The sequence below is a fragment of the Carcharhinus amblyrhynchos genome, chromosome 5 (genome assembly GCF_965287045.1).
Source record: "Carcharhinus amblyrhynchos chromosome 5, sCarAmb.v2.hapA, whole genome shotgun sequence".
Taxonomy (NCBI): domain Eukaryota; kingdom Metazoa; phylum Chordata; class Chondrichthyes; order Carcharhiniformes; family Carcharhinidae; genus Carcharhinus; species Carcharhinus amblyrhynchos.
This window is the reverse complement of record NC_137328.1, coordinates 56,235,009-56,250,855: the sequence shown is the minus strand read 5'-3', so window position 1 is coordinate 56,250,855 and position 15,847 is coordinate 56,235,009. Positions and strand designations below refer to the sequence as shown.

At 41.1% G+C, this 15,847-nt stretch overlaps 1 protein-coding gene across 1 annotated transcript in view; it reads left to right on the top strand.

Annotated features, from left to right (window-relative positions):
- The window catches only part of ntrk2a (neurotrophic tyrosine kinase, receptor, type 2a), a 196,357-nt gene that overhangs the window by 53,125 nt on the left and 127,385 nt on the right, over positions 1 to 15,847 (top strand). The window contains exons 10-11 of the mRNA XM_080188833.1: positions 1,024 to 1,127; positions 7,429 to 7,528. Coding sequence (XP_080044959.1) covers positions 1,024 to 1,127; positions 7,429 to 7,528 — 204 coding nt within the window. The remainder of the gene's footprint in view (positions 1 to 1,023; positions 1,128 to 7,428; positions 7,529 to 15,847) is intronic.

Here is a 15,847-nt window from a genome sequence, read left to right as displayed (position 1 = left end):
GAATGCCATTCTGCAAGCCTGATCCACCCCAATTCCGGGGCAGGAGTGCCGGTAAAATTCCAGCCGTGATGTCTGATCTCATTACTGAAATGATGGGCTATTTTGCTGTCAGACTTTGTTCAAGTTCCCATATCTATTTATCTCAGTTTTATATTTCTGACAACATAGAATATAACTAAAGGAATGAAAATGTTACATGGATCATATTAGGTATAATTTAATGTATTTAAGGGAAAACTAGATAAGTAACTGATGGAGAAAGCAATAGAAGGATAGACTGATGGAGTGAGATGAAACAGGGTGGCAGGAGTCTTCTTTGGAACATAAACACCAGCATAAACCATTGGGGCTGAATGGTCTTCGTCTGTGCTGTAGATTCTATAAAGTTCCATATGATTAAATTTATGCTGGAATTCTCCAGCCTCCCCATGGCAGTTTTCTTGGTGGCGGGAGGCAGTGCACTGTTGGCTGGCAGCAGAAATCTTCTGATCCCATTCAATCCCACCACTGTCAATGGGCTTTCCCCTTGATTCCACCCCACAGTGCAAGGAAAGGCATAATGGAGTTGTGAAACAGCAAGATCAGAAGATCCCACCAGTGTGAAGAGTCGGACAACAGCACCTATTGAATTTATTTAGAAAATAATGTAATTTTGTTAAGTACTTTTACAGGAAAGATTGTTTTAAATAAAGCTTCTTGATACCTCTATTGTCACTTGTGGCCAAATGATAGATTATGGATTAATGGGGCAGTATGGAGTAGTGATAGTGGTAGACTTAGAAATGTGCACTGGAAGAAGTGCTGAGAACTAATGGGAAGGATTGATGGGCTGAAATCCTCAAAAAAATATAGAAAAAATCTTATGGAGGTATTGTCAGGAAACGATTAAAGCAGGTTGACATCAGATAATGATTTGTACTTCTATAATGTTCTTATAAGCATACTAAGACCTTAGCAAACTTTGTCAGTTGGCCAAAGCAGGTAATAAAACATCAAAATATTTGATATGTCTCTCACTTCCAGGTGCATATGACCAGCTTGAGGAACTCTTTGGTGTGACCTCTGACAATTCAACTGCAATTGGCCCACCTAGTGTCACTGAAAAGACAATGGAAGATGGCATTGCTGTAAGTAACATTGGAGAAGATTAGTGCCTGATAGATCAGATTGCCTGTTACAATTGGGTAAAAGTAGAGAGCCAGGCTTCTACTTCTACATCATCTTTCATAACCTCAGATGCTGCAAAACTCAATATAGTCAGAGAATCACTTCTGATGTGTGTTGACTGTTGGAATGTAAGAAATGTGGTGGCCAAGTTTCAAATAGCAAGGTACCATAAACAGTGATATTGGTTGAGGACTAACCATTGACCAGTGCAGAGAGAACAATTCCCCTGTTCTTCGTTAAGATATAGCCAGGGGATTTTTACACCATCCAGGAAGGTGAAATGGAGCCTCGTTTTAATGTTGCTTCCAGAAGAAATTGTACAGCGACAGTACAGCCACAGTACAGCAATCATTCAGTGCAGTCAGCTAATACTATACGCTCAATTCTCTGGAGTGGGACCACAACCTTCTGATCCAGAGGGGCAGAGTGCTTGCCCAAGATTAGATGGAAGTCATTTAGATATTTGATAGCATAATAATTGAGATCATATTAAATGCTGGGATGGAGGGAGATAGATTATTATATCTTTCTGACCACTGTGATACCAAAGAATTCCTATAAGAAAATGACAAGGAAGGCATGTGCCATGATCAGTCTTCATTGAAGTTGCCCCACTGGTGTCACACTCTGGTCACCAACCCTGAGACTATCATGCAGCAGATCAATTACCTTCAGCTACATGGCTATACTCATGGGAATTTAGAAGAATGAGGGGAGATCTTTTAGAACATATAAGATTATGAAGGGAATAGATAAGATAGAAGTAGGGAAGTTGTTTCCACTGGCGAGTGAAACTAGAACTAGGGGGTGTAGCCTCAAAATAAGGGGAGGCAGATTTAGGACTGAGTTGAGGAGGAACTTCCTCACACAAAGGGCTGTGAATCTGTGGAATTCCCTGCCCAGTGAAACAGTTGAGGCTACCTCATTGAATGTTTTTAAGATATATTTTCGAACAGTAAAGGAATTAAGGGTTATGGTGAGTGGGCGGGTAAGTGGAGCTGCGTCCACAAAAAGATCAACCATGACCTTATTGAATGGTGGAGCAGGTTCAAGGGGCTAGATGGCCTACTCCTGCTCCTAGTTCTTATGTTCAGGATTTATAGTCATTTACAGTATGAAAACAGGCCCTTCAGCCCAATTTGTCCATGCTGTCCTTTTTTTAACCACTAAGTTAGTCCCAGATATCCGCATTCTCTCTATACCCATCTTACCCATATAACTGCCAAAGTGCTTTTTAAAAGACAAAATTGTACCCGCCTGTACTACTACCTCTGGCAGCTTGTTCCAGACACTCTCTATTAAAAAAAATTCATTGATTTTTTAAACAAAATTGATGTCAAAGAGAGTTCCAAGTTTTAGCATGTTCATTAATCCAAAATTAAAAATGCAAATAATATAATTTCCTCAGAGCCTGGACGATATCTTGTTAATATTCCCAATGGATGTATTTTGCAATATGTCATTGTAATTGTTTCATTGAATGTTTTTACATCTTTGCAACTTCATGGCACCGATCAACTCCATTATGTTGATTCTTAAGGCACAGTTGTAAATAACCCAACATGGAACTACTTTTTTTTGAAGTAAAAGAAAGTAAGGAGAAGTTGTCTTGGATTGCATTGCAAAACCATTCACATAATCAGCAGTAATAAAGTTAAAATGTATTTTTGAAAAATTGATACATTGTTTTATTTTCCCTTTGCAACGTCAACATAAGAAGCACATGGGTACTTACACCCAGTGCCAAATGGAAAGCTTAGGAATCACGCTGAGATTCCCAGCTGAGCAGCTGCTGATACTGACTGTGCTATCAGTGGGAGCTATCAAGTGGAGATGCTTCTCCACAGAAAGGAAGGGGGTATTGATGAGTTAGTGCTTGTGCAATCTCTGAGCAGCCAGATACAGAGCAGCACTGGTAAAGCAGTTCAGCTGCTGATTAATGCTCTGGGATGTAGAACTGGTAAAAAAGGGAGAAAAGTGCGAAGGGATAAGAAAAAAAGTCTCAGATGGCTTCCGCAGCTTGGCTAACACCTACTAGATATCAGGAATTAAGTTCAACACCGTTCCTGAAACCTAAATTCTGTTTGCTAGATAACCGTAGTACATTTTTGAGGATCTGCAGCCTGTGATCACCAGGAGCGCCTTTGTTCTTTTACTACTCACAACGTGAAGTAATGATTTGTACCTTTATTCTGATTTTCTTGTCCATTTTTATGGAGATTTAGGACAATATGTAGCTGCAAGGCCTTACGTAGCAGAGCTGGATGAATGCATGCTCAGGATAGGGTTTAGGATTAGAAAGGGGTAAACATAGACCAAAATAAAATGGTTACTTCATGAAACACAATGGATAAATCATTGAACAATGGTCTCCCCCTTTGAGCAGGAGAGCTGAATCGTGGTGATTTAATCTGAAGGTCACCACACTTCAGGTGAGGGGCAAGGTTGAGAAGGCAGGCCATCATGAATAATTTCAACCAGTACAGGAATTGAACCACACTGTTCACATTACTCTGCATTACAGAGAAGCTGTTCAACCAACTGAGCTAAATCCAAATACAGTATTTTAAACTCCCAGTGAGTTTTGGGTGGTTGAATGGTGAGGGAAAATGGAAAATCACCTGTTGCCTCAGGATTCAGGCCTGAGCTATTTAACGCCCAGTTTCCTAGGTCTGTGAAATTGGGCAGCCATACACTGCCCATCTGCACTCGGGGAAGCTGCTGCTGGAAGATCCTCACAGTATGGAAGGGGCAGGGCCACACTGGTTATCTGAAATAGGAGATCTAAACATTCCTTGTAGAACCTGGAAGGGAGCTTGTGATGGCAAGGCAAAGGAAAGCATAAAACCTAGCTTTTAGGCCCTCTTCACCTGCCTGTCAAGCCCCAACACTCTTTCATCTGATAGGAAAGCCAAAGCAACCCCACCACTAAAGGCTGAGTTAAAATTGCACGAGGAATTCCACAACATGAACAGACCCTGATCTCCATATTTCCAAGCACTGCACTGACTTTGGCTGGGTCGTGTAATATTGGTCCAGTACGCTGTATAGAAATTGAAGAAAATGCTGGAAAATCTCAGTGGTCTGACAGCATCTGTGTAGAGAGAATAGAGCACTTTTGAGGGGTCATCCAAACTCGAAACGCTGGCTCTATTCTTTCTCCACAGAATCTGTCAGAGTTGCTGAGACTTTCCAGCAGTTTTTGTTTTAGTTTCAGATTCCAGCATCTGCAGTAATTTGCTTTTATATTTGCATTAAAATTGCAATTGGTGGGGTGTGGGTGGCTTGATGGGGGATAAGTCATCTCTGATTTTTACCACGCATATGGTGAAAACGACCTAATCTGCATGTTTGCTACTTGTGTACAGAGATATCAGAAAATCTGTTTAAAAGAAATAAATATTTGCTATGAAGGTTCTGATGGATAAACATTTTGAATTCAGTAACTGAATGGAGTAATAAACCTATGATAATGACATTACTGCCAACTTATAGCAAACATCTGAGCACTAATCTTCATTAGCCGATAAAGAGTAGTGACAATGTACTTCATTATATATAAAGTAAGTCAATGCTGCCAGTCATAAAATGTTTATATCCACATTAACTTCGGAAATAAAAGACCGGCTCATTGCATAATGTTGACTTATGTGAGTCACTCATGTTGCACTGTCACCACATTCTGATTGCTTCAATTCCTCTAGTGATCTCAGAGCAGCACTGTGTATTCAGAACTTAATGTGTGAATAACTGAGAGTCTGCAGCGATATTCAGCGAGAGTTTAACAGGCCTGTGTAAGTGTGTTTGCAGGCTTGGGAGTTAACAAAGCAGGCTGGTTTCAGTGACCCCTCTCTGCCTCTGGCTGCTTTCCCAAGGGGTGAGCTGAGTCTGATTGCAGCGGGAAGCCATTTACAGTCATTTGTGAAGTAATGGTAATTTTCCTCCCAAAATATCATTGTTCCAATGTCTTTTTCCTGCAGCCGTTTTGCTCCCCCTTCCTCTGAGGTTTTCAGCTCAGTAGCAGACTAACAGCCCAGTTGCTATGATAGCCACCACACACTCATGGCCCTCCCTCCCTCTCAACTTTTTCATCATCCCTTATTGGACAGTGAACCAAAAGGCAGCTGGTTGTCTTCCAGAAAGTTGATCCAGATGAGCTTCTTTGATAGACATTTACAGACCCACTAATTGTCCTAATGGCCAGAAATTAGCTGGAAAACTAAAAATCCTAAAAAATGACAGGTGTTGTAATGGTCAGAATGATGGTATGGTCAGGGGACATGGAGTTGGGGGTAGGGTGTTAGCGTGGATAGAGGACTGGTTGTCAAATAGGAGGCAGAGAGTGGGGGTCAATGGGTGCTATTCGGATTGGCGGTTGGTGACTAGTGGAGTGCCTCAGGGGTCGGTGCTGGGGCCTCAGCTATTTACCATTTATATAGATGATCTGGAGGAGGGAACCGAGTGTATGGTGTCGAAAGTTGCTGATGACACCAAGATTGGTGGAACTGCAAATTGCGCGGAGGGTGTGGAGAGTCTGCAGAAGGATCTAAATAGGCTGGGCGAATTTGCCAGTTCCTGGCCCATGGAATTTAATGTTGGCAAGTGCGAGGTGGTCCACTTTGGTAGGAATAATGGTAGGAAGGATTATTACTTACGTGGAGAAAAACTGCAGCAGGCGACGGTGCAGAGGGACCTCGGGGCCCTTGTGCATGAGTCGCAAAAACCCAGCTTGCAGGTGCAGCAGGTGGTCAGGAAGGCGAATGGGATGCTGGCCTTCATAGCGAGGGGGATTGAATATAAAAGTAGGGAGGTCTTGCTGCGGCTGTATAGGGCATTGGTGAGGCCGCAGCTGGAGTACTGTGTGCAGTTTTGGGCGCCGTACTTACGCAAGGATATTTTGGCCTTGGAGGGAGTGCAGAGGAGGTTTACTAGGCTGATGCCGGAGTTGAGGGGGTTGAGCTATGAGGAGAGGCTGAATAAACTAGGCTTGTACTCGTTAGAGTTTAGAAGAATGAGGGGAGATCTCATTGAGACGTATAAGATGATGAATGGGATGGATAGGATAGAGGTGGAGAGACTCTTCCCGCTCAGAAAGGATAGTAGGACTAGGGGGCACAGCCTCAAGATAAAGGGGGTGCGGTTTAGAACGGAGTTGAGGAAGAACTTCTTCACTCAAAGGGTGGTGAATCTCTGGAATTCTTTGCCCGTTGAAGTGGTGGAGGCTACCTTGCTAAATATTTTTAAGACGTGGGTTGATGGGTTTTTGATAAGAGAGGGGATTAAGGGTTATGGGGAGAGGGCGGGAATGTGGAACTGAGCCACGACAGATCAGCCATGATCTTATTGAATGGCGGGGCAGGCTCGAAGGGCGAGATGGCCTACTCCTGCTCCTATTTCTTATGTTCTTATGTTCTTATGTTATCTGCACTGGTCTCTCAGACCTTTCCACACTACAATCCTCCCACACTCAGTTATCATTCTGGAGAGTCAGGAGTTCTACACCAGTACTGGGGGGAGGGTGGGGTGGGAGTAAGGGGAGCAGTGGGGTGGGTGGTGTGTATGTGTGTATGTTTGTAGCCTGAACATGCTGGTAAACATGGCATCAGAGGCCTCATGCCCCATTTCGCAAGGGGTCAATGATCTCACATTACAATGGGAGAACTCCCTCCCTCCCCCACGGACATTGGGAATATTCCCTTCATCGATGGCGTGTTCCCTTACCCGCTTCCCAACAGATGTCACTGGCATTGAGCCCTTCTGATGGATTCCCCCTGCCTAACCCCCAACAGGTCCTTCCAATATGACTGCTGAAATGCCTCTCTATCAAGACTCCTGACATGATCCACCCCACATTACCTGTTGCATAGCCCTGCCACATGATCACCCTGCATCGCAGCACATCAAGCACTCAGCAAAAAACCACCAGAGGACCATGACTCACATTGAATAATGAGACCTAATGCCAACCTAGCACAAAAACTAACTAGTCCCAGAGAAAGCCACAAACTGCGTTTCTTTTTCCTCTGTGGGGATGAGGAGCAGGAATGCTTATTTTAGGCCCTATGAATTTTTCCTGCCCCAGACAATCTCCACCTTTCCTGAAGAAAAAATTCCCTAATGAACAGAAATAATGCAAGATAAATTTGCAGCACAGTTGGTACATTTACAGTCCCATGAAAGAATAATTAAGAATGGTGTATATTCAGACTTCAAACAAAAATTGATTGGTAATTCCTAATATCAAGATTTTTTTTCTCTCAGGTGTATGTTGTCGTTGGAGTTGCAGCACTGGCTTGCACTGGACTGGTACTAATGCTAATAATTCTCAGGTTTGGCAAACACTCCAAGTTTGGAATGAAAGGTAAGGAAAACAGAAGTTTGTTACCTTGATTTGTTGTAAATAAAACTTTATTCAAGCTGGTTGGAGAGGTATTAATTCAACCTGCAGTTGACAACCATTAGATTAGGATTTAATAACTTCATTCAACTGATGAACTATCATCAAATCAATATACCTCTAAACAATGTATCACTCAAATAAATAACTCTTCATAAGTGTTTTGAATGTCATGGAACATTTTGCCAATTATGTATGAGTTTGTCTGTTTTATTTAATTTGAATGGAGCTGATAATATGTAAAATTCAGGTAGAGTTTTTTAGGCAGATGTCCCTTTCTATCACCCGCACCCCACTTATTTGTAATTTCAATAATGGAATGAATGACTTATAATTGATAAGTTACTTTATGAGGATAATATCAACAAAACTCAGTTGCTTCTGCGTTATAACATCCATCACTTCTTGCCTAGCTTGCTAAGTGCAACAGAAAGAAGTAATGTCTCTTGGGGAATCATTGTGGTTGGAAAGGTATACCTCACTTCACTGGCTGGAAGAACAGCATTCTCAGGGGAAAAATATCAATAAATGAAAGAAGAAAATTGGAGGGATCCCATTTACGGAGTAACAGTTCAGTTCAATAAGGGCATTGTAATTTATTAAATGACTGGAAGATTATCTTAGAGTGTGAGATCCTTATGTAAAAGAATCAAGAGCTGAAATTTTCCAGCCATTCCTGCTGGTTGAATTTTCTGGTCCCGCCAATGGCCATCCCGTACCATAGGTAAACCAACATTGGAGGCTGCAAACAATAGGAAAATCTGTTGATAGTCGCGGGATCGGAAGCCCCTGCCACTTGCAATGGCAGGCCACCTTCGCCACTACACACCATGGAGGGGCTGGAAAACCCCCACCCAACATGTTTGCTATCCAGTGTCAGATAATGCGGATGATTTTCATTTTGATTGCCCAATACTATCTTCTGTGAGAGACAAATATTCAATGCTAAGGGTCTCCAGAAACAATATAATGTAAAATAATATATTTATAATGTGCCACACTTGAACTGAGATATCCTTTCTTATAAAGAGACAAATAAAAGGAGCCTTGTTAGACTTCTGAACAAGCAAAGACTAGTTCAGTTGATGTATAGAATAGAATGTCTTTAGGAAAGTCCTCATTACGCCTACATGAGATTGGCATCATTTCATGTGTTTGATGCTGTCCTGCAACAACCCAATATGTATATTCAAACATAACAATGACACAGAGGTTGAATAGAATCATATTGAATCTATATAATATTGCATTGTTGTGGTAACTTTTAAAATACGCATTTAGGGCTGAATTTTTGCAGTTAAGCTGACTCTGGAGGCCTTCAAGAATGGTAGGCAAGAGCCAGGTGCAGAATCTTCATTTTGGAAGATATAATTTTTGCCATGGGGGGAGAGGATGGGAGCTGAATCACACAAACTCAGTAGAGCCATGTGAAAATAATGCTAGGCACAAACAGACTGAAACTTTGCTGTTCCAAAGACCTTACCTGCAGAGTGGGGATCAGGAATTGACGCATCAGGCACAAATGCTCTTGAAAGGCAGACAAGGTTAATGTGTCATGACCTCAAGTTATTTAAATCCCCAGCCTTTAAAGAAGAAAAATGCGGCTGTTAGTTAAAGAAAAATCAAAAACCTGCTACTGGAAAGGATTGATTGACAGGCCATCTGAGATAGCTTAGAAAAGAAATTACCATTTGAACCTGCGGGTTCAACCATCTTCATTGATGGCATTTCTTAAGGTCTGCCATTACAGCTAAGCCTATTATGAGTTTCAAAAGCTCTTAAAATACTTATCTCAGCCGGGGACTGAGTTCACATTTTGATAGTCTTAAGAGGTTATTAGCTGTCTTTGATGAGATTACCGAATATGGGATTTAAATTTTTGAATGAGTTTCAAAAATTAGCATTTTTTTCAGTACCAACTTTGTATGAATGAAAGCTCTTTTTTATGTTAGAAGGTTATATTTTATTCATTTCTACATAGCTCCCAGGATCTACCCACAGTGAATTCTAGGAGATTGTCTGTGGAGGTGGCTTAGGGTTATGAGGTGGCTATGGAGGTAGCAAGGGAGGTGGCATGGGAGCTCAGACAACTATTACAATAACAGAACACCATAGAAAACATTGTTTGCTTGAAATCCCAGACCGTCTAATTTCACAATGTTTGTCAACATAAGTTAATCGGTTTCTAGTGCTTGTGGTTTGTAGATAGACATTTTTTATTAGCTTGCCATCCAGACTTTTGTTTCAGAGGAGAAACTGATCAATGGTTTGCATCTTTTCACAGCCTTTTTTTTACACATGCCACTTTGCACTATGGTGCTGTGTCCATTGGTTTCAGAAAGTTTATAATGGGTCAATGGACATGGAAGTACTAGAAGCTAGTAAAGGGAGCATGAGGGGGTGGGGTGAAGGGAATAGCTTGGTATGGGGGCATTAAGGGAGAGGGATGCAGGTAGAAATGCATAACATGTTATGGGGGCCTGAGAGGGTGAGTGGAAGGGCAGAGCTCGGCAATGGTGATCATTAGGAGACATAGGTGGTGGGTGGAGTTTATGAGGTAGCATGCATGGGGCATGGGCAATGTTTGGAGGATGAAACAGATATGTGATATAAGGGCAGGAAATCTTTGTGCTTCTTTTCATTGAGACATTGACTCTGAGGTGGAAATTTAAACGGACTGCTTTGTCACCCAGCAGGCCTTGTGGCTGCCTCTGTACTTCTTCCCTAGTCAGCTGATCTGACTCCAGCTCACACGAAACTCCCAGCAATGAGCGGGGCAAGCCAAGAATTTTCCCCACATGAGACATTGATAGGATGCAGAGCTGGGCCAAAAAGTGGCAGATGGAGTTTAACCCTGATAAGTGCGAAGTGATTCATTTTGGTAGGACAAACTTGAATGCAGATTATAGGGTCAACGGCAGGGTTCTGAGGAACGTGGAGGAACAGAGAGATCTTGGGGTTCGTATCCACAGATCTCTGAAGATTGCCACTCAAGTGGATAGAGCCATGAAGAAGTGTTATAGTCTGTTAGTGTTTATTAACGGGTTTGAGTTTGAGCTGTGGGGTTATGCTGAAACTATACAGGACCTTGGTGAGACCACATTTGGAATATTGTGTGCAGTTCTGATTACCTGACTATAAGAAGGATGTGGAAGCATTGGAGAGAGTGCAAAGGAGATTTACCAGGATACTGCCTGGTTTGGAGTGTAGGTCTTATGAGGAAAGGTTGAGGGAGCTGGACTTTTCTCTTTAGAGCGGAGGAGGATGAGAAGCAACTGAATAGAAATTTATAAGATGATGAGGGGGATAGATAGAGTGGACATTCAGAGACTATTTCCTCGGGTGGATGTAGCTGTTACTAGGGGCATAACTATAAGGTTTACGGTGGGAGATATAGGAGGGATATCCAAGGTAGGTTCTTTACTCAGAGGTTGGGGTGTGGAATGCACTGCCTGCTGTGATAGTGGAGTCGGACACTTTAGAAACTTTCAAGTGGTTATTGGATAGGCACATGGAGCACACAAGAATGATAGGGAGTGGGATAGCTTGATCTTGACTTTGGCACAACATCGAGGGCCGAAGGGCCTGTACTCTGCTGTACTATTCTATGTTCTATCCTAACCCCCACCCACCCACCTTGAGGATGAAAATCCAGGCCTAAAGGTCAATTTGTAAAATGAGTTTAAAAGATTAAGGTTAGAGTGATGATTCTTTTCCATTCCACTTTCCCTCCTGTCAGCAGGGAAGCATTTGGCTTTCAGTCAGTGCCTCCCCTCTTCTATTTGGCACCGATCAGAGCTCCACTTTTTTGAGAAATTCTAACGGCTGCTTGAAGCACTGTTCACAACGTTTCTACCAAGAATCTGTTCATTCATATCGTTGACATGAGAATATAAGGAAGTTAATCTTTCTTTCTCTTCCTTCTATCCTTATGAACCATTAAAAGAATCATTTAAAATCAATAAATTGTGAACAAAATATAATGTTACTTTTGACTTAATTAGTAAGAGATAAAATTAGCATTATAGTACTGAGAAATAGATTCATTAGTAATACAGTTGTCTAATCAAGAGTCCAACAATGGCAATCTAATGATCTGAGAACCATCAGTTAAATGTTATAAAAATGAAAAGGCTCTACAGTTGACTTCTGGTAAGTCCTTGAAACTCCATGAACAGTAAAGATTTCTGCATTTAATTTTCCACCAGGACATGCCCCTTATGTACAAAAGGATCGCTTGCATCTTTTAAAAACCACTAGAGAGTAGCTTGTGTAAGATATACTGTAGGTTGGACTATGTTACTACTATAAAAAGTAAGATCTATAAACATTAATTTGATCTAGTAGGAGATTGTACAGCTCTGGAAGTCAACACTGGGAAGCACAGATAATCTGTACTTTCTTCAGACCGACCATTGCTTTGTCCTTTTTTGCCATCATCGGACGTCAGCAGTGCTAAAAATAGGCCTCCAAAATGAGATTACTATAGAGCATAGAACTCTATTTTTAAATGTGTGCTCAGATATAACAATTGCTTCAGAAGTAAACCACAATTTTATTAGACTGAAGTTTTCTTTTCCATTGTGGCCATGTACAAAGTCTCTGCGTATTGATTTAAATTGAACCCCTGATGCATTCACCTTGAATGTGCAGATGACTTTAATGATTTGAATAATAATGATTGAAACTTGATGTGTTAGGACTAGGTCTAAATAAACAATTCAGCAAATACCTACTTATCCTCAAACATACAGCCTCAATTCATTGTTGTTGGGTGAAAAGTGAACAGGAATTTTCACTATGACCGGTGATCACTGTTTGATTTTATAAATGTTTCTTACGCTCATCTCAGTCAAGGCGATTTATTTTGCGAAATGAGGTGCTTTGCATTCCAGGCAACAACTATTAGCATCAAGAATTTGGAGTTCAATGGATAGGAGATAACTGATATAGTCATTTACTGTCAGATTTGATTGGACCAGTTAAATGTATTGCTACTGTCTGCCAAAACTGGTTATGATTTCAGCATTAGCCTGGAATGTAGCTACCAGCTTGATTTTCTCTGCTACGAATTGCCTTCTTAACCCCTTCTCCTCCATCACTTCCACCATCAGCTCCAACAATAAGTGTGAGCTGTTCATGGGCTTCTTTGCACTAAGGGATTGTCATCTGATCAGCTTCCTCTGTGGCTTTCCTTCTTACCAATATCTCACTGAGCCAAACTTCCTGTAAAGATATCCCTGGCCCTAGATCTGAACTTGTATCATTCTCTAGTATCTCCCCTGTCTCTGCTTATGCTTTCTCCAAGCTTATGATGCCAATAAGGCCATCTCCTGCTCCCTCCACCCATTCCCACTAAGTGACTGACCACCCAATTTCTTTTCCTGGTTCCCATGTTAACTGATATTGTTAACAAGTTCTCACTCTTCAGATGGTGTATCCCTCTCTTTCAAATCCACTGTCACCACCCATTCTTGTCTGTCTTGCAAACTCCTGTCCCGCTCTGATCTCCCTTTATTCTCCAAAGTCTTTGAATATGCTATCACTTTCAAATTCTGTTTCTTAGAAATCCATGTTTAATCCTTCCATTCAGGTTTCTGCCCCAGCCACAGTACAGAAATGGCTCTTATCAAAATGATGAATGACACCCGGTGTGATTGTGGCAAAGGTAAACTATCCCTCCTCATCATGGTCAATCTGTCTGTAGCCTTTGACATGGTTGATCATACCCTCAATCTCCTTCAATATCTCATCACTATTAACCTGCTGAGTGGGACTGGGCTCACCTGTTTCCATTCCTACCTATCCAATCATGGCAAGAGAATCACTTGTAATGGCTGCTCTCCTCACTCCCACATAGTTAGCCAAGGGTTCTGCCAAGTATCTATCCTTAGCCTCTTCCTCATTCTCAGGTACATGCTGCTCCTCAGCAACATCATCTGAAAAACAGAGTCAGTTTCTACATACATGCTGATAACACACATCTTTTGACCCTTCCACTGCCTGTTTGATTTCCAGTACTAGGTAAGCCTAAGTAAGCAAATTACCGTGGATGCTGGAATCTGAAATCAAAAGAGAAAATACTGGAAAGTCTCAGTAGGTCTGGCAGATGACCCTTTGACAAAAGGTCATCTGGACTTAAAACATCAGCTCTTTTCTCTCGTTACAGATGCTGTCAGACCTGCATTTTCCAGCATTTTCTCTTTTGGCTCCTCCAGTGAAATATTGGGCAGATTGATACCTTTATCTTCATTCTACATTATGAAGTCCATTCCCTAGCCACGCGATATCATCCTTCACTCTGCCAAATGTCCGATGCTCACTTAGACTGTTTGCAACTTTGGTGTCATATTTGATATCAGGTTGACTTTCCAATCACTCAGGCTGCATATTTCCACCTCTGCAATATTGCCTGACTCCATCCCTTTCTCACAATCTCTACTGCTGAAACACTCACCCAGGTCTTGCTTACCTCTAAACTTGACTATTGCAACATACTCTTGGCTACCCTCTGTAAACTTAAAGTTGTACAAAACTCTGTTGCCCTAACTCACCAAATCCTGTTTGTTGGTTCCTGGTTAAGTAACGCCTGGACATTAAAACTTCCATCTTTGCTTTGAAATTTCTCCATGACCTCATTCCTCTTTATCTCTGTAACCTCCTCCAGACCTACAACCTTTGAAAATAACTGCACTCCTCTAATTCTGGTTTCTTGACCATCACCAGTTTTAATGTGTTTTGTTCAGGGGTATTATAGCATTGTGATTATGTTAATGGACTAGTAATCCACAGATTTTGACTTGTGATCTTGAGACATGAGTTCAAATCCCACTATGGCAGTGACAGAATTTACATTTAATTAATTAAATAAATCTGGAATAAAAAGCTAGCAGCAGTAATGGCAACCATGAAACTATCAGATTGTCATGAAAACCTGTCTGGTTCACAAGAGAAACATGCCAATATGTCATTACAGATGCATAGCAATGTGATTGACTCTTAACTGCTCCCTGAAATGGCCTAGCAAGCCATTCAGTTGTGCTTAGATGGTGGCTCACCACCACCTTCTCAGTGGCAGTTATGGATTGGTGATAAATACTGTCTTTACCAATAATGCACACATCTTGTCAATGAATAAAATAAAAAGCTCCACCATTGGCAGCTGTGCTTTCAGTTGCCAATTGCCTGAGCCTTGGAATTTCCTCTCTACCTTTCTTAAAGCTGCTATTTGAAATCTACATGGTACAATCAAACCTTTGCTCATTGCCTATAATATGTGGCTTGATGTCAAATTTTGTTTCATAAAGCTCCTTTGAAGTGTCTTGGGATGTTGCACTACATTAAGGACACAATATAAATGCAAATCGCTGTTCTTCCATTAAATTCAGTTAAGTCATAGAGCTTTGCCTTGTTTCCTATCTCTTCTGGTAAAATAGTGAAAAGAGTGAATGCATTCTTACAGCTAGGATTTCCCTTGATCACTTTCAGTGTAACTTTCAATATAACCATTCACGTCCCCTATATTGGACTGGGATAATTAAACAAAAACAATCCTACCTAATATCTATTCTTATGAACATTGGACCCCTAATATTATGACTTCTAAATTGTTAGGTACTACTCTAAGGTATGACTTAGTGTTCAACTGGGAGTAGAGGATGAGTTGGAGAAAGATTACCGAATTATTTATATAGTAAGAAATGAAATACAAAAGCTATGTTGAGTTTGTATGAAAAGGCACATGTAAATACAAGACGTACAAGAACGAGCATGAGAGGAAAAAACAAAAATGAGCACTTAGTCCGGAGTGTGCTATTCAACTCTTATTAAAGAACAAAATCCAGTGAGCGTAGGAGCTGAATGCACTGTGTAGTAAAAAAAAGCTGCATGTGCCTTCATTAATGATTCAGTAACAGTGGTTTCAGTTTTCTCTCTGTTAAGGGGAGTGCCAGATAATCAATAAATCAGTTTCAAGGTCAGGAATGTATTCTCCTATGTCTCTCTGTCCACCTGCATCAAAAAGCAACACAACATGTTCAGGCTATGCATTTCTTCATTGATTAGAGAATTACCAGCTGGAAGACATTCTACTTAAGAAAAATGTTCAGGATTGCGAATATGTACCAGTGTACTCTTTGCAGAGAAGTGCCATGCAGACGTTTATAGCGTAATGTTTATTTCCATGTAATTTTATCCGTTTTTATAATAAATTTTAAAATGAATATTGGGAAGTTGTGTTGCTCCTGATACTTCAGGTTTACTTGCCTTTGACTTACACAATAG